Source organism: Moschus berezovskii, chromosome 4 (genome assembly GCF_049115385.1).
Source record: "Moschus berezovskii isolate FMDL1 chromosome 4, NW_MosBer_1.0, whole genome shotgun sequence".
NCBI lineage: Eukaryota > Metazoa > Chordata > Mammalia > Artiodactyla > Moschidae > Moschus > Moschus berezovskii.
In genome coordinates this window covers 54,902,361-54,926,821 of record NC_142463.1, presented here as the reverse complement: position 1 = coordinate 54,926,821, position 24,461 = coordinate 54,902,361, and the positions used below count along the sequence as shown (strand labels likewise).

General features: G+C 35.4%; 1 protein-coding gene across 5 annotated transcripts in view; it reads left to right on the top strand.

The window, feature by feature from the left end:
• The window catches only part of ZZZ3 (zinc finger ZZ-type containing 3), a 121,402-nt gene that overhangs the window by 49,751 nt on the left and 47,190 nt on the right, over positions 1–24,461 (top strand). For 4 of the 5 annotated variants that reach the window (XM_088835402.1, XM_055403142.2, XM_088835399.1 and 1 more), the window contains 2 exons: positions 231–384; positions 5,477–7,032. In XM_088835402.1, coding sequence (XP_088691528.1) covers positions 5,528–7,032 — 1,505 coding nt within the window. In that variant the 5' untranslated portion in view covers positions 231–384; positions 5,477–5,527. The remainder of the gene's footprint in view (positions 1–230; positions 385–5,476; positions 7,033–24,461) is intronic. The other variant, XM_088835401.1, reaches the window with a different exon arrangement.

Sequence of the window (24,461 nt, the reverse complement as noted above, 5' to 3'; positions counted from 1 at the left end):
AAAGAACTGAGTCACATTTTGACTCAAAATAATATTGAGTTGTAAAGATTTAGTATATTTCAAACTCTTTTTGATTTATTTTTGTTAGTTTCTAAAAATCCTTTTCTAGTTTCTTGATATTTCTGAGGCTACAAAGTTAATGAGAATTACCAAAGTGTTACTAAAATCTGTTAGCATAAGTTAATTTGCTTCTTTAATTCTTTTTTTTTTTTTATTATTTTATTTTAAAGAAAGGAATTTAGGAAGTTCTAGTATTCTCCATGGCTGAAGCTGAGAGTCTGAAACCCTGATGCTTAAGCTCTATTCTAGATCATAGCTTCAACTCCTTCAGGATATAAGGAAAAGAGATAATATTTCCACAATGATAGATCTTTGGTTGTACAGGTAAGTTGCTTAGTTTTGCAGTAGTGAAGACAACTATAGTTTGTTTGCTTGTATTTAAGGAGAGGAGGCTTGTTATTTTTATATACTTACTTTGGCGTGTGGAAAATTGTGCAGTCTGGGTAGCTGTTCATAGTAATGTGGAGCTATAGGGAATTGGGTAGGAATGAAATATTTTCCCAACAAGGGACGCATGAAATGGCTCAAAGTACATTAGAATCTCTAGAGCATTATACCTTTCAGTACTTGAGGTATTGGCTGTATGCGATTCCTTGACTTCTCTTTCTCCCCACTTATCTTTTTAAGTGTATATCCATTCACCTCTGTCTGTATCTGTATTTGTCTGCCTATCTCTTTCTCTCTCTGTTTCTCTGAAAGGGGAAGAAAGAAGAGATCTCTTTAAGCAAGAGGTCAAGATAGTATGTAATAGAGTTCCCAGGCTTCAAAGAGACTAATTAAGAACCTTAAGTTGAATTGCATAGGTGTATCCCCAGGTCTCACTCTCCTTCTTTCAACGTTATACTTTTGACATTGTAGAGAATGGTGTAATTGTTCAGTTGAAGAAATTTGTCTGAAGAGAATTTTTTGATAAGGATAGTTCCTACACTATTATTAAACAGTTTCTATTCCTGTTCTAGACAAATAGAAAAAGAATCTTTAGTGACACTTCCGTTGCTCTTGCTCTTTTAGCCTTTTACTTTGATCTATGTGATATCATGACCAGTTTCCTAAAAATTGTTCAGTTAATAAAACTAAATAACTATCAGCTAAAATATTGATGTTAATGAAGGATTGCCAGTCCCTCCATTCCCAAAATAAACTGTTCTCCTTCGGTAATTATAGTGGAACAAAAACTTATAGGTAGTGCTTTTGAGATTTCTTTCTCTTAAGTAAAGGTGATAGCTGGAGTAGTGTTTCATTAGGTGGAGCATTTTAGTTTCCTTTCAGTTCTTATTGAAGCAGTTATACAGATGTGATCACAGGGGCTGGAAATTTATTATCTGAAACAAAGCTGTTACTGTTTCACAGTGTTTCAGAATCCCATAATTAGATTTGAGAATCCTATAATTAGATTCAAATTTGGGAGAGGGTAGTTCAACAGTAAACAAATGGGTGAGATATGTGAAGTTGTAGGTAGGATTTGGGACTTAATGTGAATGGACACACTAAAATTTAATTGACTGTCCTCCTCAGATATGTCCTGCAATAGGATGAAAACTTATGAAGGTGGGGAAGAGAGGAATTCTAGTGATCGATTATATTCTCTTCCCTCTATTGTAGAAAATGCCATATTCGTCAGTTTGTGTATAACATAGGAAAAACTTCATTCTAGTTTCTAGATTGGATTTTGTCTTTATGAATCTTTTAACTAACAGTTTCCCTTAATTCTAAAACTAGAGTGATTAAATTTCCGGTTCCACTTGGGTACTGGCTAATGTTTTTACCATGTCAACTATTTGGTTAACTAACGGGTATTTTCTGAGATACTTCGTAAATGAGTTTCTTTTCCTTTAGCAGCTTAATTTTTGGCAGATATATTTTGTACTCCAAACCTCTTCACTGAATTTTTTTAGTAACTCTTGTGTTATGCAGCTAAAATGAGGAAGACAACTGGTTTAGTCTGTAATATTTTGCAATGCATAGCAAAACAATATTGAGACTTGGTTGAGATAATCAGAGCATTGTTAATCTCTATTTAGTAACTGAATTTTGCATTCAGGTTTATCAGGTAACTATAGAAAATACGTGTCTTTATAAAGTTTTATTCAAAAATAGAAAAGATAATGAAGAAAAAGGTTAACACAGAAGAAAAAATTGTTAGAGGGAAGAATGTTAAAATTTCATTTAACTCTAATATTCAGAATTTTGATCAACTTAATATCTTAAGTATATGCAATATGTTAATTTCAGGCAAGAGATTTTTATAATCCTCTATTTAGTGCTTCCTTAGCCAAAGTGATCATGGTTTTATTTATAAGTTTTTATTAGGATCAAATAAAGAACTAAAGGATAAATGGCCTAATTTAGTTTGAAACTTGGTATATTTTAATAGACTGCTGTCTGATGCAGTGGTCTAAGGCAGTGCATCTTAACCTAACAGACGTTTAATCACCTGGGAATCTGATTAATCAAAAGGTCTAGGGCAGGGCCTGATACTCTGCATTTCTAACAAGCTTCTAGTGGATGCCCATGGTGCTAGTTTTCAGGCCACTGTTTTTTGTTTTTTTAAGACTTTTATACTTTACTTTAAGGACATTAAATATGAATCACCAAATTTCTGTATAAAATACTCTATATTTTAAGAAACATTTTATTAGATTATAGTTCATTTACAGTGTTGTGTTAGTTTCAGGTGTTTAGGTCAACACTCTGAGTTGCAACAGTTTGAAGTTGCCCAAGGGTTCATGTCACAAAGCAGTTTTGCTTTAAATGTGGCGCAATAGCATAAGGTTTGAGAACTCTGAAACTTGAACTTCATTTTAGTTGTGAATGGAATAAAAAGATTTTGAGGGAACAAAAGAAATGAAAACCATTTTAATATTTCATGTTTGTAAGTGTTTTGATTACTGGAATGGTAAAGAAACAAAATAGGTCCTCATTATCATCATAGTTGGTCTTTTATAATGATATATATATATATTTGTTAGTAGTTTTCATTTCTACTAATAATGGAATTGTTTCATTGATAATGATAAGGCAGAAATTTTGCTTTCAATTTGGATTGGTGTGGAAAGAAAAGGGCTAGGAATGCCTTTATGGAATCATTCGAAGTTTTATATGCCCTTGATTGGCATCCATATTTTAAAAAATAAAGATGAACAGTTTTTTTTTGCATGTGTTTATAAAATATTACTATTGCCAATATTATTTTTGAACCATAAATATAATAAAATTTTCTTTAAAGATACTTGCATTAGATTTTATAAATAAATTTTATGAAATTAAAGTATTATGTTTTCTTTGTTATATTTACACAGGTATTTAATATTTAAAAATCTATAATCTTCAAATTTGAAACCTCCAGATTTGGGTACATGGACCAAATGCATTGATTTTAATATTTTTTAGTTTGTGCTCTTTTGTAACATCATTTGAAATTTAACTTAAATTATTTGTAATTAAAAGTAGGTATTTATGGATCATTCAGTGTTTATTACCTGTGAATAAAGAGAGACTGTAATCTTGATAACAAGATTTTAACTAAAAAGAATTATATATGAGGTCTGACTAAATGAGTCCCAAAACAGTAAAAATTTGCTTTAAAAAGCATAAAGTTCTGATTGATGTTCCATGTTTATTGTTCACATGATTGCTATGGAATTCTCTAGAACAAATTTTCATATTTTAATCTCAGGTCCAAGTTTTTGAGTCATCTTGTAATCTAGTTTTACAAGATTGAAAAAAATTGTTAATTAAAAATTTAGAAGTATACCATACTCTGAAACAAAACTAAATTCAACCAACTTATGTATTTTACAGGATACTTTTTCTCTTTATCAGCAGGCAGGAACAAGGAGACGGTTTCTTTTTTTTTTTTGTATGTGGTAGCATGTTGCTGTATCTTCTGTAGTTCCTAATAACCTTTCCAACTATTATACTTCTAAGTTGAAGCAAAGCAGAGACTGTATTTAATTTGTGGGGAGAGGAGGTAGAATGGCATTTGGAGAGTTAAAGGAGAGTGAGCCTGTGGGAAGACCGGCAAAAGGAGGAGGGAAGAGGGTCCTGGGCAGTTATGTCCTACAGCCATTACTGGCTTCTTTCTCTGTCCATCCTGCACTGCATTCGAAGTTAGGCAGTGAAGTTACAAAGTATGTTTTGAAGGTGCAGAAGAGGTGCAGAAAAATGGAGACCTGGATTCTTAATAGCTCCTTTATTTTGCTTTTTGGGAAAACCTTGAAAAATAATCACTAAATCACTCAGTTTATCGAGATGGATAAAACAGGGCAGTTTTCTATTTCCTGCTCATTTGTATTATATCAATAGAAATAGCAGAACATCCACATGAATCTGCTCATATCCTCAACATGCGTTAATACTGTGACATACACATATACTCATGAGTTCAAAAAGGAGAAAATGGGGTTATATGTGTATTCTTGATTTCTTAAATGTAGTGTATGTTTGGCGGGTGTGCTTCTTTCCTTTTTTCTTCTATCCTCTTTAGAATACTTCCTTTCACTTGCTAATTTTTAGTTCTACTTCTAGAGACTAGGGTGTCTTGACTTTGCTCTGTATTGCTCTTAGCAAGTATTCAGTACAAGCTAGGGTTACGATTTCTATCCATCTGCTTAGTTACAGAAAATTCTACTGCAATCCAAATTTTTTAGATATCATGTAGTTTGTTATCAAAAGATTTGACCTGAAACTCGTTTTAGTAAGAGTGAATTAGAAAGAGCAGAGCCTTTTTACCTCCCAGAAATGTTTTGAGAAAACATGAGAAGTGATTCGGATAGTTTATGCGATAGCTGGTATATAAATTTGAGATTATTATTTTAATAACCAAGATGAAGTCCTGTCTTTGAGAGAGATCTTTCTGGGTCTTTTGCCCCTGAATATCTGAGAAACAGATACACAGCAAGAAAGGTTAAGAGCATGGAATCTGGAGCCCTGCCTGCAGTTTACTAGCTGCGTGGTTTTGGACATATTACTTACACTGTATATGCTTCAGTCTCCTCATATATGAAGTAGGAGTGATAATAAGTACTTTTTCTTTCTTTCTTTCTTTCTTTGGCTCCACCAGGTCTTAGTTGCATGTGGGATCTAGTTCTTGACCAGGGATCGAACCTGGGCCCCCTGCTTTGGGAGTGCAGAGTCTTAGCCCCTGGACCACCAGGGAAGTCCCAATAAGTACTTATTCTAATTGCTGTTAGACTTAAGTGAGTTAACGTATTTAAAGTGTAAAGATCCCTGAAACATATAACTGCCATATAATTGTTAGTTATTATTAACACTTTTGGAAATGTTAATAAAATAAATTATATTACATTATTTATTAATATTGGCTATACCTGGATTAAAAAGTTATAGTTTTATACTTTTGTTTTAGGATATTAACTATTACCTTTTTCTCATTATTTTGTTTACGTTTTTGAAGGTTTCCCAATGAGTGGATCATGATGACCGTATTGTAGGGACTTGCCATAGTATGGCTGCTTCCCGATCTACTCGTGTTACAAGATCAACAGTGGGGTTAAACGGCTTGGATGAATCTTTTTGTGGTAGAACTTTAAGGAATCGTAGCATTGCTCATCCTGAAGAAATCTCTTCTCATTCTCAAGTACGATCAAGATCACCAAAGAAGAGACCAGAGCCTGTGCAAATTCAGAAAGGAAATAATAATGGAAGAACTACTGATATAAAACAGCAGAGTGCTCGAGAGTCATGGGTAAGCCCTAGGAAAAGAGGACTTCCTTCTTCAGAAAAAGATAACATAGAAAGGCAGGCTGTAGAAAATTGTGAGAGAAGGCAAACAGAACCTGTTTCACCAGTTTTAAAAAGAATTAAGCGTTGCCTTAGATCTGAAGCACCAAACAGTTCAGAAGACGATTCACCTATAAAATCAGACAAGGAGTCAGTAGAACAGAGGAGTACAGTAGTGGACAATGATGCAGATTTTCAAGGGACTAAACGAGCTTGTCGATGTCTTATACTGGATGATTGTGAGAAAAGGGAAATTAAAAAGGTGAATGTAAGTGAGGAAGGGCCACTTGATTCTACAGTAGTTGAAGAAATCACAGGCTATTTGGCTGTCAATGGTGTTGATGACAGTGATTCAACTGTTATAAACTGTGATGACTGTCAGCCTGATGGGAACACTAAACAAAATAGCACTGGTTCCTATGTGTTGCAGGAGAAATCAGTAGCTGAAAATGGGGATTCGGATACCCACGCTTCAATGTTCCTTGATAGTAGGAAGGAAGACGGTTATATAAACCATAACGTGCCTTGCACAGATTCAGAAGTGCAGGTCGAGTTGGAGGACCACAAAGTAGTAACTGCCTGCCTGCCGGTGGAACATGTTAATCAGCTGACTACTGAGCCAGCTACAGGCCCCTTTTCTGAAATTCATTCATCTTTAAGGGATTCTGAGGAGGAAGTAGATGTGGTGGGAGATAGCAGTGCCTCAAAGGAGCAGTGTAATGAGAGCACCAATAATGCCCTGGACACAAGTCTTGAGAGTATGCCAGTCTCCGGAGAACCAGAACCATCTTCCATTCTAGACTGTGTTTCAACTCAGATGATGTCTTTATCAGAACCTCAAGAACATCGGTATACTCTGAGAACTTCACCACGGAGGGCAGCCCCTACCAGAGGTAGTCCCACTAAAAACAATTCTCCTTGCAGAGAAAATGGACAATTTGAGGAGAATAATCTCAATCCCAGTGAAACAAATGCAACTGTTAGTGATAATATAAGTGAGTCTCTCACAAATCCGGGTGAAGTTTCCCACAGTGAAAAAGGCATATGTTGTGACTCTGAAAATTATGGGAGTGAAGGACTAAGTAAGCCATCCTCAGAGGCAAGACTCAATATTGGACATTTGCCATCTGCCAAAGAGAGTGCCAATCCGCACATTACAGAAGAGGAAGATGATGATCCTGATGTTTATTACTTTGAATCAGATCATGTGGCACTGAAACACAACAAAGAGTATGTGTAAATATGGTAACCATGAATTCTGCTTTGTTTATTATTCCCTAAGTTTTCAGTATCTGTTCATAAATGTCTGTAGCATTTTTATTATAGCTAAAATGAACGCTTTTAACTTAAATTTTGGGTTTCACATAGTGATATTCTCAACTCTTAAAAAATCTTCAAAAAAAAGAGTAAAATCCAGCTTTATTAGTCTTCTCAATGGCGATGTAATTTTGTAGTTTTGAGATTCACACATCTGAGTTAGACATGTGAAAACATGGTTGATAGTGTTTTACTTTTTAATAAGTTTTTTATCATTTGAGTTAATTTATAAAATGGAAACCTCTTTAGTTATCCTAGTACACTTTGATTTATAGTTATAGAGCTTTATGAATTGTATATGCCTTCCTATAATGTAGAATAATTAATGGGTACATAGACGTCATCCAAATAAGGGAAATCTGGCAGGCTACAAATCTACATTTATCTTAGTTACTTATAATTTCCAGTTAAAACTTTTGATTTAATAAATGTGCTTTATGCATCATCATTGACTTTTGTGATGTAGAGAACTATTACTATTAGTATTGTGACAGCTAATTGTATGTTGTAGTTGGCTTATTAGCAAGAGTCAGTCTACTCTATAGTTTACATAAAGCGTTTGAGAAAGGTTTTTCCTAATTCTAAATTATAGGGAGACTATCTTAAAATACTGTTTGTTTTCAACTTTGTCATAAAGGTACTTTTTAAAATGAAGAATTCACTCACTGTCCAGATTTATCACAGTTTTGCTTAGATTTTCTAAACAGTATTCTGGGCAGTAACACAAAAGAATTGGAGCTAACTTTGTCTAAATCAGGAAAGGAACTGTTAACAAAAGTGCTTATCATAAATATGATCAGCAGCAGTAAAAGACAGACTTATATATGAGTTAATCAGTTTACTTCTACAGACTAGACTTTCGAATTATTATCACAACCAGATTATCTAGACTGTGTAAAAGTACTTATTTGAGGAACCTTTTAAATATTTTTGTTCTGACAGTTGTCAGAGTCTGCTGTATATTGGATGAAAGTATCAAATCCTGCTTGTAGAATATAATAATCTTTTACCATGCCTTATAGTTTAGATTTGTATTTGATAACATGGTAGTCTTTTAGCATAGATCTCTTTTCTGAAAATTTCCTTCTGTTTTCTTTATAAATTGCATTTTAATATTGTGTTTAATAGATCATTTTGTCTGAGCATTTTACTTATTTTGTGGAACTATTAGCATTTTCATGTATTTGAAATGTTTGAAGTCCATTGTGAGGTAAAAAAACAATTCATTAAGTGAAGTTTATTTCATTTTGAGATGAGTTGAGTTCTTACGATTAGTACACATGTATCAGTTTTCAAAAGTAGAGTTGTTTTTCTGCAGGCACTAGAAAACAGTATATGTCTTATGGAGATACCAAGAACTCAGGAAGTATGCATATTTACAAAATGATACCTATTAATTCTATTTTTTGCTTTTTATTGTTTCTTTGCTGAAAAAGGTACTCTCTTATTTAGGTTTAGCTGGTTATTAAGATGGAAAATATTTTCCCATTGAAACATTGTTACTTTTTTGGTACATGCTCTTCTAGTGATTCTGAAGAATGATGTTCCTATAAAAATAGTTATCTAAAGAGTGGCCATAATATTTGAAGAGTGAGGTGCATATTCTTAAACCTGTGAAAATGAGAGCAATACGGTTTCATGGGTTTTTTAGAATATAGAGTCCTTTGGAGTTTGGAGGATAGTTGCTTTATTAGGACAGTGTTCTCAAGTTAAATTAGTGCCTTGTTGGATGATTTTGGGCAAAAGAAATCATTCCTTCTAGCTTTTTTGCCTTTTCCCAGATCTTTTGAAAATAGCACCTCTTGACACTTTAGTTTTAACTTTTTTCCCCCAAAGGAAGCAAATCAGGAGAAGTGAGATGGGAGAGGAAGCATCTAGATTAGCATCTTGGTTAAAGATAATCTAAGGAAAATTGGGAGGTGATGCTTGATCATATCATATGTAATCTCTTTCATTAAAATACCTATTCCTATGCTTTTTATCTAAAATCAAGAGATGGTTAAATATTTTGGTTTTGACTCTTTTTACCCAAATTGTCATTGTTAAAAATAGCATCACGATACCTGTCTAATGCTTTCAATTCTCAAGTAAATTTGTGGCGGTTGGAAAATGTTGTTAAAAGGTACTTTGGACAAAGAAAAAAAAAAGACACTTGGGATAGATGGATTACTGTCCTCCTGCACATGCAGACTCCACTGGTAGGGAGTGAGTACTTCCTGATAGCCAGTTTAGAAAATATATTATGAATAGAAGACACTGAGTGTGGTGTAGTTCTTTGTCTGAAACCAGGAGGCCATAACTCTTTATTTATTCAAGTTGCAGTTTTCTGAATTAACATTCATTAATTAACAACCTTCTAGCATTCATCCTATAATTTACCTTGTTTGCAAGGATATCACATATAGGGTCATTCAGTTCAGTTCAGTTCAGTCGCTCAGTCGTGTCCGACTCTTTGTGACCCCATGAATCACAGCACGCCAGGCCTCCCTGTCCATCACCGACTCCCGGAGTTCACTCAAACTCATGTCCATCGAGTCGGTGATGCCATCCAGCCATCTCATTCTCTGTCGTCCCTGTCTCCTCCCACCCCCAATCCCTCCTAGCATCAGACTCTTTTCCAGTGAGTCAGCTCGTCGCATGAGGTGGCCAAAGTATTGGAGTTTCAGCTTTAGCATCAGTCGTTCCAAAGAACACCCAGGATTGATCTCCTTTAGAATGGACTGGTTGGATCTCCTTGCGGTACAAGAGACTCTCAAGAGTCTTCTCCAACACCACAGTTCAAAAGCATCAATTCTTCGGTGCTCAGCTTTCTTCACAGTCTAACTCTCACATCCATACTTGACCACTGGAAAAACCATAGCCTTGACTAGACGGACCTTTGTTGGCAAAGTAATGTCTCTGCTTTTTAATATACTATCAAGGTTGGTCATAACTTTCCTTCCAAGGAGGAAGCGTCTTTCAATTTCCTGGCTGCAGTCAACATCTGCAGTGATTTTGGAGCCCCAAAAAATAAAGTCTGACACTGTTTCCACTGTTTCCCCATCTATTTCCCATGAAGTGATGGGACCAGATGCCATGATCTTAGTTTTCTGAATGTTGAGCTTCAAGCCAACCTTTTCACTCTCCTCTTTCACTTTCATCAAGAGGCTTTTGAGTTCCTCTTCACTTTCTGCCATAAGGGTGGTGTCATCTGCATATCTGAGGTTATTGATATTTCTCCCAGCAATCTTGATTCCAGCTTGTGCTTCTTCCAGCCCAGTGTTCCTCATGATGTACTCTGCATAGAAGTTAAATAAGCAGGGTGACAATATACAACCTTGACGTACTCCTTTTCCTATTTGGAACCAGTCAGTTGTTCCATGTCCGGTTCTAACTGTTGCTTCCTGACCTGCATACAGGTTTCTCATGAGGCAGGTCAGGTGGTCTGGGATTCCCATCTCTTTCAGAATTTTCCACAGTTTATTGTGATCCACACAGTCAAAGGCTTTGGCATAGTCAATGAAGCAGAAATAGATGTTTTTCTGGAACTCTCTTGCTTTCTCCATGATCCAGCGGATGTTGGCAATTTGATCTCTGGTGCCTCTGCCTTTTCTAAAACCTGCTTGAACATCTGGAAGTTCATGGTTCACATACTGCTGAAGCCTTGCTTGGAGAATTTTGAGCATGACTTTACTAGCGTGTGAGATGAGTGCAATTGTGTGGTAGTTTGAGCATTCTTTGACATTCCCTTCATTAGTTACTTGTAAATGTTTGAAAAGGTATTGTGTGTCTAAGTCCTAGACTTAAACCCTCTTCATGGCAATTAGGCCATTCTTGCCTAGAAAATCCCATGGATGGAGGAGCCTGGTAGGCTGCAGTCCATGGGGTCGCGACACGACTGAGCGACTTCACTTTCGCTTTTCACTTTCACACATTGGAGAAGGAAATGGCAACCCACTCCAGTATTCTTGCCTGGAGAATCCCAGGGACGGGGGAGCCTGGTGGGCTGCCGTCTATGGGGTCGCACAGAGTCGGACACGACTGAAGTGACTTAGCAGCAGCAGATGTTTTGGGTGCTTACCTTGTTTCCTCTCTAGATGCCATCCTTCTTCTCCAGCACATAAGCCCATAGGTGCTTTTATATATTTATTTTTTCAAATGGAGAACTCCAGCAAGGGACTAAAGAGTATTTTCTTCTTTGGTACGATTCCAGCTGTGGATTAATTTAAGAATATGCCTTAAAGATTAGGGGGTAGAAGATAAAAAAGAAACGTACTTTATCTCAAGACACTCTCATCTTCAAGGTTGATAAAGTCTGTTAAAGTGGCAGATAATACCTAATGATCCCCCTTTTGGCCTAAATAACTAGACTGAGATCACGTGCTTACCTGTGGATTGCCCTTTTGGGGAGCTGATCATTTGCTGCTTTTGAATCAGAAGCACTGAAACTGACCTCTAAATTTTGAAATTCTGGTTCTATGGAGAGTAGATATGTAAGATTTTAGGTCCTGGCCTTTATTTTATTTTTTAAGCTTTTTATTTTATATTGGAATATAGTGATTAACAATGTTGTGATAGTTGCAAATGGTCCTGGGCTTTAATGTTCAGAGCTTTCCTTCCAATTCACTGGAAAATAAATTTTCAAATGAAAATGTGATTTGGTCAGTTGTCTCTCAATTTTCATTGTATCAATATGAGAATACTTAAGTAAAATTGTATTTGAAGGGCCTTGGCTGGCTTCATGTATGCTTTTATGAATAGAATGTGAAAAATCAGATTTAGGGTTTCTCGATTTTTGAGGTCTTAGAAAAGATTTAGCTTACTGATAATATTGCTAATGTTTATACTGATTTTTAAGTTTCTAGTTAATTATAGTGTAAGTAAAACAGTTTTTGCTCTTCTAAGTATTGCTTATGTAGTCTTCAAGTAAGAATCTTATTTTTAAATTATATCAATATTGCAAGAATTACAGTTTCAGCCTTGATTTTCTAAAAACATTAATGTACTAAATAATTATGATATGTCCTTCTGTTGCACAGTGCTTATGAAGAATCAATTGGTATTTCATCAGCTTCAGAAGCTACATAGGAAAATCCTCATGAGTTCTTCTAGATTCACTGCTTTCTTTGACATTACTTTTATTGTTTGTCAAAGTAATTTCTCTTGAACGGCCAGAACACCCCCAAGAAAAGGGATGGATTTTGCTTAGAAACCACTAGAGTTGTTATCCTGCCCTGCATAAAATAATCTTACATTTGTACGGTGTTTCATCTTTTGTAAAGTAATTCCATCTAGTTTCTCATTTGACAGCCACAGCTTGGAAGTAGACAGCATAGGTGGCAGTATACAGTCTATTTCCTAACTTATAGTTAAAGTTTTTAGGTTATTTACTTAAAGTATGATGAATTCTAGGGAGAAATGAGGTTAGAACTTCAGTCTTTTAATTGATAGTCTGAACTAGGTTTCCTCATCTAATAAGGATTTATCCCATGGACTTTGGGGGTTTCTAGGTTAAGAATGCTCATGGAACAGATCTTGGATACTGTTTTCAGAATTTGTTAGCCTAAATTTAAGCTCCATAATTATAGTCATAATTATTTGGTTTTACTTGTCAGAGAATCAGCTTTATAGGTAAGTAACCTGTTTATTGAATGAAATGCTTTCATGTTCATTGTTTTGAAGAACATTTTGTTAGTATGTCTGTGAAGGATAGCTTCCAGCTACTGGGGAAATAAAACAACAGCTGCAACTTGACTTTACATAGAGGATTTGGATAATTTGCAAAAAATACCTTGTGGCGGGTGGTTTAGAATGCAATTAGGTGTAAGTCAAAAGTTACTAGGGAAGACTCGTGGGAAAAGGCTATGAACTATAAGAGCCAAAATGTGCCAGTAGTTTGACACAAACATTGATGGGAGAAGGGAGATAACTGTCCTAAGTATAAATTATTTCGGTTGTAAGTGGAGTAAGCCATTGACTCGTCAAATACTCAGTGAATTCTTTGTCTTTTCTTTTGAATACCAACATCTTTTATTTCAACTAATGTCAATGGTATCTAAAATGGTATCTGTCTATAATTCAAGTATCATTTCAGTTCAGTCGCTCAGTCGTGTCCGACTCTTTGCGACCCCATGAATCACAGCACGACAGGCCTCCCTGTCCATCACCAACTCCTGGAGTTCACTCAGACTCATGTCCATCGAGTCGGTGATGCCATCCAGCCATCTCATTCTCTGTCGTCCCTGTCTCCTCCCACCCCCAATCCCTCCCAGCATCAGAGTCTTTTTGCAGTGAGTCAACTCGTCGTATGAGGTGGCCAAAGTATTGCAGTTTCAGCTTTAGCATCAGTCCTTCCATTGAACACCCAGGATTGATCTCCTTTAGAATGGACTGGTTGGGTCTCCTTGCAGTCCAAGGGACTCTCAAGAGTCTTCTCCAGCACCACAATTCAAGTATATTTGTACTCAAATATTATTTAATCTGTTCTTTTTGATTTAGGGTCATCTTTGCTGACGGAGGTTATGTGATAATACTTTTTCTGGCATCACTGCCGGAATAGGTGTTTTCACTTAGGTTAAATGATTTGGGCTTCTCTGTTTTTTAATGTTTTTATAACATGGATTCTTTTCATTGTTCTTTTCTAATTTATCTGGCCTCTTTTGCTTTTCTTTTGTAAATTTTTGTTGACTTTCATTAATCACTTGTGCTGTGATGGTACTTCCCTCTGGTAGCTCAGCCTTCCATTCATTTTAGCTGTTTTTAGCTTTCTTCAAACTTGGAAATAAGAATAACCGAGCTTATCAGAATTGTCTCATGCTTGTTAACAGAGAGACTAAGCAGTTTCTTTTTAAATGAGTAAATAAGCATTAGTTAATGAATTTTTTAAAAAATTGTGTATTTTCTTGTTTGCTTCCTCTGATTTGGAGGCTGTGTCCTATGTAGGTTACCAGGTATCTAAAATTTGAATAAATAATAGTTGTTTCTTTGTATATGACAGTAGTCAATAGTAATGAAACCCATCTAAAGTAATTATCATTTATTTGAGACTAATAAAATCTTAGCTTTTAGTTGCAGGAGCTTTATTTTTGTAATTTTTATAGTAGACTGAAAATGTTGTGTTTTTACATATTAATAGCCTTTGTGTACTGTATCTGTGATTTGTCATCAGGTATTATAACGTATAGTAATAAGTGGGAAGATCTGTTTTGTGACCTTTCTATTTCTCCTCCCCACTCCTCCCTCTTTCTTTTCATAAAAAAATAATTTATGTTTTAATTGAAGGATAATTACAGAATTTTGTTGTTTTCTGTCAAACATCAATACCTCCCTCTGTCTTTAATGGAATATGTCTACCACATTTCCTTTTCATTATAATGGAAAGCTGCTTCTACTTGTCTCTTTAATTTCTGGTTTTAATGAGAGGAAATTTGTCAGGTGGTTAGAGGAGATTGAATAATTTGTTCAGGGTACTCTCCGTAGACAATTCTCTGTAGTGTGTCATGATTTTATTTTCATGTGTCTAGTAATATTTGTTTTTATGTGTCTAGTAATATTGTATTGTTTTTGAGGGTCTGGATTTTTTCTCTTTCTTTAAAAAGTATTGAAATTTGATCTGACAGGCAGTTAATTTTCTTGATGATAAGACTGATCTTAATAGGTTTATATGCTTTTAGCTCTGTTAGGGGGAAGTTCAGGTTAGCCTGTGCTCAAGATCAAGTTTAGCCTCACTTCTATGGCATGGCCTTTCTGGTGTCTCATTTAAAAAAGGTCTTTACTGTGGCTAGTTGAAGCCCTAATTGACTCTAGCCTTGTGAAAACGTTGGTAGTTACTCTTTGCTTGGTCCTATGGAATATCATATTTTAAAGGAGCAGCTTTATGTTCAGCCAAAGACTCTAGGTTTCTGTGTTCCATCTTTTTCTGTTTTGCTTCTTCTTTGGTGCTCTGTCCCACAAATTCCAGCTGTCTTAGCTTACCCAAACTGTGTTTTCTTATCTTTTTGCTCATCAAGATCCCTTCTTGTTCCATGATGCCTCCATGTAGAAAGTGAGTGTGATCCTAGGGCTTTAAATTAGCTCATTTGTTTGCTCTCTCTCACAGGTCATGATTCTGCATTGCCTATTGCCCATTGTCTAATTATTTCTATGTTTTCTCCAGTTTTCTAGTTATGTATAGTAGAAGGGTATTGAGTGTTAGCTACTGTGTCCTGAAAGTCTGATTTAATTTTAATATGCATTAGGTCCTTCCCTAGTGGCTCAGATGGTAAGGAATCCGCCTGCAGTGCAGGAGACATGGGTTCAATCCCTGGGTTGGTAAGATCTCCCAGAGAAGGAAATGGCAAACCACTCCAGTGTTCTTGCCGGGAGAATTCCATGGACAGAGGAGCCTGGAGGGCTACAGTCCATGGGGTTGCAAAGAGTCAGACATGACTGAGCGACTGAGCAGAACACAGCACATGCATTAGGTATCGTTTCTTCTTATGGCACTCACCTCAAGCCTACAGTTTGACCATTTAGAAATAACAAATTTATTTATGTATTTATTTGGTAACATTGAGTCTTGTAGCACACAGGATCTTCTGACACGTGGGCTTAGTTGCCCTGTGGCATGTAGGATCTTAGTTCTCTGACCAGGGATCAAACCCATGTCTCCTGCATTGCAAGACCGATTCTTAACCACTAGACGAGTCCCTGAAAATTATTTTTTGTTGATGCTCCTTTGACAGTGAGGGCTAGTTTTTAGCTGTATGATTGATTGAAGTAACTTTTTCTAAGAAGCTTATGTGAGAGAAATTGGAATAATAACAATTTGAAGAATGAAGGTAAAAGAAACTTGACAGTGTTTTAGTTGTATTGATGAGGTGTTGTTATGGTTGAAGCAGAAGTTAAAAAGTGAGTTTCTGGTTCAGATATAGAGAATGGGTAGAAGAGAAAGTGACATCCTATAACATGTGAGACATTGTTTACTAGGTTTAGAATGGTAACTGTAAATAATTAAGGAATAATGTAATGTATCTGGATTTTAGTTAACTATTTTTCTTAAGACATTTCAGATTTTTTGTGCCGGACCAAACTTTTTGTATTATATTTTCAGAAAACCAGGGCTTCCCTGGTGGCTCAGACATTAAAGAATCTACCTGCAATTTGGAAGACTAGGGTTCGATCCCTGGGTCGGGAAGATCCCCTGGAGAAGGCAGTGGCAACTCACTGCAGTATTCTTGCCTGGGAAATCCCATGGACAGAGGAGCCTGGAGGGCTACAGTCCATGGGGTCTCAAAGAGTTGGACACAACTGAGCGACTAATACTTACTTTCAGAAAACCAGGGTGCTCTTTTTATGACCATCAGTTTAATCCAGTTTCTTGTATATATTTTTTCTGAAGTAAAATTAAATGTAGACTATTTTGCAGAAATCTGTTTTTCGTGATACTGAATTTTTATCGTTTGTATTAAGTTGGAAAACTCTGACTCAACTCTTTTTTTTCCTTGCTACTTTTCACTTGTCTCATGTTATCCTTCCTCTTAATTTTTAAGAGTGTTTTGATCATATTTTAAATAATAAGTCTCAGAATGTATAAGAGCATAAATTATTTTGCTATGTTTAAACTTTAGTTGGGGGAAGGAGTCATCCTAGTTGCTTGTTGGCAATGAGGATAGGAAGTGTGAGTGAGAAAAGATTGAAATCAGAACGTAAAGTATCTTCTTAATAAACTTCAAAACATGAATGAGAAGAATCAGGTTAAAGTCAGCAAATATAATATTTTCTGTGATAACTAGAGTTTTTTTTTTAAAGCTACCAGACGGGTGATATTTGTATTTTTATTATTTTTTATTTTATATTATTTTTGACTGTGCTTCATAGCATGTGAGATCTGGAAATGTGGAATCTTAACCATGTGACTGCCAGGGAATTCTCAGTGTTTGTGTTTTAAAAATGTTAAGTCATTTAATTTTAAAATCTCAGTATTTAAAGCTTTTTTTATTTGTAAATTATTTGGAGAGGTTAAACTGGATCCGAGGAGAGCTCCAATCCCCTTCCATTACCATTTTAAACTGGTAGTATGATTTTGAATTCTCTTTTTCTGCCCTTCCCCTTACTTCTGGGCCTGCTCAGGTTTAGTTGCTTACTTTCTTCTTATTTTGCATGCTCTCTCTGAGCATTCTCATTGCTGTGAAATTACCATCTATATATCGATAGATTTCCAAATTTGTATCTCCAGTCAGATTATTCTTGAACTTTGGACCATTTATAAGATACCATTTGCATTTTCACAGTAACTCAGTGAAATATGTCTGAAATTGAATTTAATCATTGCTTCCTCCACACATACTCAATGTTCAACACCGTCCTTTTACTTAGTTGGTAGGGTCTTTCATTTAGTATGTAAAATGTACTCACATTTTTCTTCAATTATTCTTCACCATACTTTTCTCTCCCACCAGTGTTGAGTCAGCTTTATTTCTTTGTTATTAATGGTCACTTTCTTAAATGAATGTCACTGTCTTCTTTGCCTAATGACTGCTCTAGTTCACTATTACTCCCATTTTCCTGGTTACCTTCTTTCCGCTGTCTGCAAAGGGAGAAGGTTGTCTCAGTTTTAGATATCATATTCTCTGTGAAATCTTTCCTGTCTTCCCATGACTGACTCCTTGTGAACTCTCTCATAGGAAATTATTTCCTGTAAACATATACCATATGGTAAACCTCATGCTCTTTGCGGGATCCATGGTTTTCTCGTTGGTTGAAGTATCATTGAAATTTCAAGGCTCTCCAGTTTGAAAATGTCAGAGAAAAATTTGGCATGCTTTTCACACAGATTTTTTTATAGCATTAGTTTGACTTTGAAGATTCTGAATTTATGAAGTTAATACTAGTGATTTCCCTGTTTTTACTTAAATCTAAACTTTAAATTTTCAAAAGAAAAAATGAATAATCTACATAATCATTCACATAGTTCATTAAACTTAGGAATTGGGCAAAGATAATGGCAGGGTGTGGGGAGTTAAAGGGTGTGTCTCATGATCAGGAATGGTTGACCAAAGTACTTGGTTAAAATAATGTTTCTACATGGCCATGTAAAAAAGTAAGCTCAGTTTTTAACACCAGACCGAAAGATAGGAAGTCATTGTATTATAAAACAGACTTACAATTTTGGTATGATCAGAATGTTTTATATGGCTTCAGATGTATTTTTACAATCTAGAGTTTTGCCAGTAGGCTTTAAAAAGCATATGGAATGATGAGAATTTGGTTGGGGTTGTCTGTTGAATTGGATGACTTGAAAGAAAATGTGTGTCCTGGTCTGGGTGTTTCTGTCTTATTATTTGAAGATATTTATCAGAGGGTATTATCCAAATTTCTCTGTAGAAAATAATAATTTTGAGTAGATACTAGAAATAAATATGACAAGACATATCCTGTGCCTTTGAAGTTATTGTGAAATGATCAGTTATCTTAACAGATAGGCAGTTTGCTTATATTTGAGGTGTGTTGCCTGTTAAGAATTTAAAATTCTAGCTTGTCTCAGCTATTTGAAATTTCAATGTATTTGCAATTCCAGAATAGAATTTGAACTTTTTAGATGGTTATAGTGGATTATTTCTTAGAATGGGTAATTTCCTAGGCGATCAAGTAACTTTTATATTATTGACCACAAAACAGCTGCATTCAGCTTCCTATTTAAGAGGGAAAACTCAAGAATTCTTTGGATTTAGGAAAACAGGTACTAAGAACAAGCTGAAATATCTTCAAATTTACTACCACAAGAAACCTGGAGTCTTTAGAGAGGGGGAAAAAACATTATTTGGAAGGCTATAAAATTATGAATTAAAAAGAATGACACATTCTTTTTAAAATGTCCTATGAAAGCCTTTGTACAGTTCTTCAAAAGGTATTCAGTTTCATACAAATTGAATCAAAGTATTGAATACTTTGAGTTTAATAATTTGAATATAAAGTATTAAAATCCGTAATTAGTAAGAAACCTCTAAGTTATTTAAAACTATGGAGGAAAATAAAGTCAAGATGGTCAGAGGTTGTTTTAGTAAATCCTTGTTGGCTTCAGGAATCAGAAATCCATTCAAAGTATGTCAAATAAAAAAGAGTTTATTTTGAATAAATAGTAGACAGTCTTATGAATATCCAGGGTGAGAACATAAAGTCTAACCATGCTCATGGGATTATAACTGTCAATATTCAATATTGTACTCTCTTACCTCTGCTTCTCTTTGTGCAGTACAGACTGTGGGTTTCTCTCCTTATGAATGATTTTTTTTGGGCCTACAATTTTGTCTTCTTTCTCCCATAATTTTATTTTGCAAATGGCAGTGACTTCCCACTGTGTTCGTCCTTCTCCCCACACTATATGATCTTTCTTCTGTAGAGCTGCTTCTTAACATTTTCTAAAGAGAAACTGGTTATTGACTCCTCAGTCGATGGACTTTGCTGAGTCACATTTCTGTCCCTGGCAAAATTCTCAGTGGTCAGGGGTGGAATTACTGTGGGGGGCTGTGGGGTGGAGCTGGAGGCAGTCTGTGTTGGCGTTTTCTTTGTGCAAGGATATGTTTTAGAAAAGAGGTTGGTGGGCTATACAGGCGGTCAAAACATGCTCATTATAGACCATTTGGTGTTTGGGGTCAAACTGTATTCTTAGTTAGGTACCTATAAAATGAGTTGTGGGAACCCTCCTATATTGCTATTGGGAATGATGATAAAATGATGCACTGCTGTAGCAATCTGTGTGGCAGTTTGTTGATATATTAAACATAAAATTACCATATGATCCAGCAGTTTTATTTTTAGATATATACTGAAAAGAATTCTTAAGAACAGGTGTTCAAATAGAAAACTTACACAGATGTTCATGTCAGCACTGTTCATTGTAGGAAGGTAGATACAACTCAGATGTCCATAAAGTGATGAATGGATTAAAAAAATTAGTTTTATCAATACAATGAAATACTGCTCATCTGTAAAAAGGAATGAAGTACTTTTATGTCTTACAACATGGATGCATTTTGGAAACATTATTCTAAGTGAAAGAAGCCAGATACAACAGATCACATATTGTATGATTTTATTTATGTGAAATATCTAGAATAAGAAAATTCATAGAGATAAAAAGCAGATTAATGGTTGCTCACAGCTGATGATTGCACAACATTGTGAATGTACTAAATGCCACTTGATTGTATGATTTAAAATGGTTAAAATGTGAATCTTTATTATGTGAATTTTAACAGTAAAAATGCCAAAAAATAAAGTGTGGTATGTGCATACCAGAGGATGCTTGAGATAATCTCTTGGGAGATAGGAAGAAAATGCTATTTATATGTTCTTTTTCCCCTAGGGTTCTTTTTTTGTGTTTATATAATAAGTATGGTAAAACATATAATTTATAAGTAATTCTACATATATTGGAAGCATGTGCCCACTTTTTATTTTTCCAGGAGAGGTGGTTGGTACAAAAAATATGAAAATCATTGTTTTTAACAAGGAAAAGTAAATTATTAGTTGTTAACCTTTTTACTTAATGGGGGATTTAAAAAATTTTTTTATTGAAGAATAATTGCTTTACAGAATTTTGTTGTTTTCTGTCAAACCTCAACATGAATCAGCATAGGTATACATATATCCCCTCCCTTTTGAACCTCCCTCCCATCTCCTGCCCCATCCCACCCCTCTAGATTGATTGGGGGGATTTTTTAAAAGAATATTAGATTCTCTTTTGAAATCAGGGTTATAGAATCCTAGTGTATGTTTAGAGAAACTGTTGGGCTCAGCTGACATTCACTTTACAGTGAAAACAAATTGGGTTACTTTTAGCCAAATGGTGGTGATCCGTTACAATTAGACTATCATTCTTAAGAAGAACATCAAAAAGTGTCTTAGGAATTGGAGTGGGTTGCCATTTCCTTTTCCAGAGAATCTTCCCAACCCAGGGATCGAACCTGGGTCTCCTGCATTGTAGGCAGACGCTTTACCTTCTGAGCCACCAGGGAAGTCCGTCTTAGGAACTGGAGTGGGTTGCCATTTCCTTCTCCAGAGGATCTTCCCAATCCAGGGATCGAACCCAGGTTTCCCGCATTGTAGGCAGACGCTTTACTGTCTGAGCCACTAGGGAGGTCCGTCTTAAGAATTAGTCTTGTAAATTTTCTTCATACTGGGAAACTGATGCCAATAATATAATAGTAAGCTGGGTATTTAGAGAAAAACCAGCAATTTGGGGAGAGGAATAATGATTTCTTCAAAGGCAGGGATAAGAAGCATTCCTGGTCAATTAATGAAAATCTTTAAGAGAAAGTTGTTAGCAAGGTAAATAGAACTCAGGAATGTATAATGGATGTAGACATTAAAAACCTTTGAGAAGGCTTCATGTTGCAGTTATTTCCTTTTCATATGTAATTAACAATATTAGTTAATTTGAAGAGGCATTTGACGTACAGGAATCATGCAGTGGTTATATTAAACGTGACTATAAGGTAGTACTGGTAGTGATTTGCTGAGTCTTACGAAAAAAGTAAAAACAAATAGAACATCTATCACTTTATTTTTGTATCAGTGCCTCACTTTATTGGATTCAATCATCATGTGGAAAATGTTTTGGAGTTCAACTTTTGTAAGAGCTTACAGAGTATTCTCAGTGGGAATTATTTTTGAAGGATATTTAATTTTTACTTTGTTTCTTAATCAAGTTTGGTACAGAAATACCACATGGAGAAATAAATATTCTTTGTATCAGAAATGAAATTATAAGTAATGAAACTGACGTTCTTTCATTTCCTCACTAACCTGAACCTAACGTGACTAATGAACTTGGCTCTGAAGAATTTCAGAAAAACTATAGCCATTTTGTATATGCTTCATTTAACACCATCTTCTTTCCTAGATTGTGAGTTTCTTTGAAGGTGGGACCAGGTTTGTTGTACATGATGTAATTTCTCTGCAGTTATTTAATCATCATCTTTTCTTAAAGATTCATAATATTTTATGGAATCATCCCCCCACCCTCCTCAACCATTGCCATCTCATTTTTCTAATCATAGTAAAAACTTCTGGGAAATCATACTGTTTAAAGACCATCCTCTTTCTTCATTATATTCTATAGTTTTGCATCTGTTTAATTTTGAACAACCTTTCTGACTGTCCTAAGTTCACTTACTGTGATGGTGATACTGCCATTTTTTTTTTGTTTGTTTGTTTTGTTAGATAGAAAGAAGGCTTCCTTGAATTATTTGGTCTGCTGATCATCAGCTGTGAAAGCAAAGAGAAGAGGGAGCAACGGGGGCTACACCATTGTGGAGACTGATGGCTGTGGATGCCTCTAGTATTGGCGCCATGCTGTACAGTTATTCCTGCTGCTCCATTCATTAAAGCTTCTCTGAAGAATGAATGCTTTTACATTTGCTTGCTTCTATAATATTACAAGTGGATTATAACATCTATTCCCTTGGCCATGATTAGATTCTGAAGCTATGATTTATAGTTGTTTTTTTTTTCTTTCCACTTTTTGGCTGTACCCCTACAGCATGTGGGATCTTAGCTCTCTCACAGGCGACTGAACCCATACCCCCTGCAGTGGAAGTGCACAGTCTTAACCACTGGACCGCCACGGAAGTCCCTGAAGTCCCTAGTTATTGATATTAAAGTAGATAAATACAAATATTGTGAGGAATTTGGAACTAACATAAGCTAGCTAGGCACACCCTGGACTCTCCTGTTTTGTTTTGTTTTTTTCTCCTCATTTTATTACTCTTTGCTGTCAACACGGTACTCACATCTGATTTTTACATCCAGTCATCCTTGTTCTTTTTACTTCTTTGCTACTTTAGGATAAAGATACAGTATTCAGTAAGTTATTTAATAAATGACTAGAGTAGATCTAAAATTCAACATGATGAGAGTCATTAGCATAATATGCTAGTCATCCGTTTGATTAAACCTGGCTTTTATTTTTCTCTTGAGGGACATCAGAATTCTGTTTATTATTGATATTATGACCTACTGGATAAAGAGATTTATTCTGACAATTTACAGTTGATGTAATGATAATGGTTTCAAGAGTCTGTTTTGTCCCTCTCAATTTATAAATGTAAAATCCTAGACCAGAAAGGTGAACCATATTCAAGATTACAAAAATGAGTGTCAGAGTTGTGACTTGTTCCATGTTTCCTGACTCTTCGGGCAGGCATTTTCTACTCTTAATTTCTTATAAAATTATTACTGTCATTATTGTTTTTGGTCTGCATAACAGTCCTGAGGGTTTGCTAGTAAAATTTATCACCCTAATGAAGAAATTATAAAATTCTCCAAAATTTTTTAAATGGACTTTATTTTTTAGTACAATTTTAGATTTACAGAAAAATTTAAGAAGTACAGAGAATTCCTATGTCCGGCACTATTTCCTTTATTAATATCTTACAGTAGTGTATTTGTTATAATTTGTAATTTGATAGCTTTTTATTGAGGGCATGCCCAATTGTGTCTGACTATTTGAGACCCCACAGGCTGTAGCCCGCCAGGCTCCTCTGTCCATGGGATTTTCCCAGCAAGAATACTGGAGTGGGCTGCCATTTCCTCCTCCAGGGGATCTTCCCTAACGCAGAGATTGAAGCTGCATCTCCTGTATCTCCAGAGTTGGCAGGTGGATTCTTTACCACCGAGCCACGTGGGAATCCGATTAGTATACCACATTTTTTTTTAGTATTCTTGTCTTTCTTGGTTGTAGCAGTTTCTCAGACTTGTCTTGTTGATGACCTGGGCAAATTTGAAGGAGGCTGGTTAGGTATTAACCTATAGTAAGTGCCTCTGTATTGTGATTTGTCTGATATTTTTTCTCATGATTAGGCTGGGGTTGTGGGTTTGGAGGAGGGAGACCAAGAAGTAAAGTGCCATTTTTATCATGTCTATCAAGGAATATAGTGTTAATGTGATTTATTACTGTTGATGTTGACCTTGATCAGTTGGCTGAGGTGGTGTTTATCAGGTTTCTTATTGTAAAGTTACTCTTCTATTCCTACTCTGCATATTATGTTGTTTGGAAAGAAATCTGCACAGCCCATGCTTTAAAAGACGGCAGCTTATCTGTGTAAATTATTTTAAATTCTTATGGGAGATTTTTTTTTTCTCTTTTACTTTTTTAATCAGTCATTTACTTGTACCAGTATGGACTCATAAATATTTATTTTTATGCCATAGAGTAGAATTTTGTAATATATCATTTTATTGCTTGACGTTTTACCTTTGGCCATTGGGAACCTTTCTGTTGGCTCCTATGTCCTATTAAGGTGATGTGTTTTTGTTGTTTGTATTTGTTTGATTTTTGAGCACTTTCTTACTTTATGGCACTTCAAAACACTCCATACTCA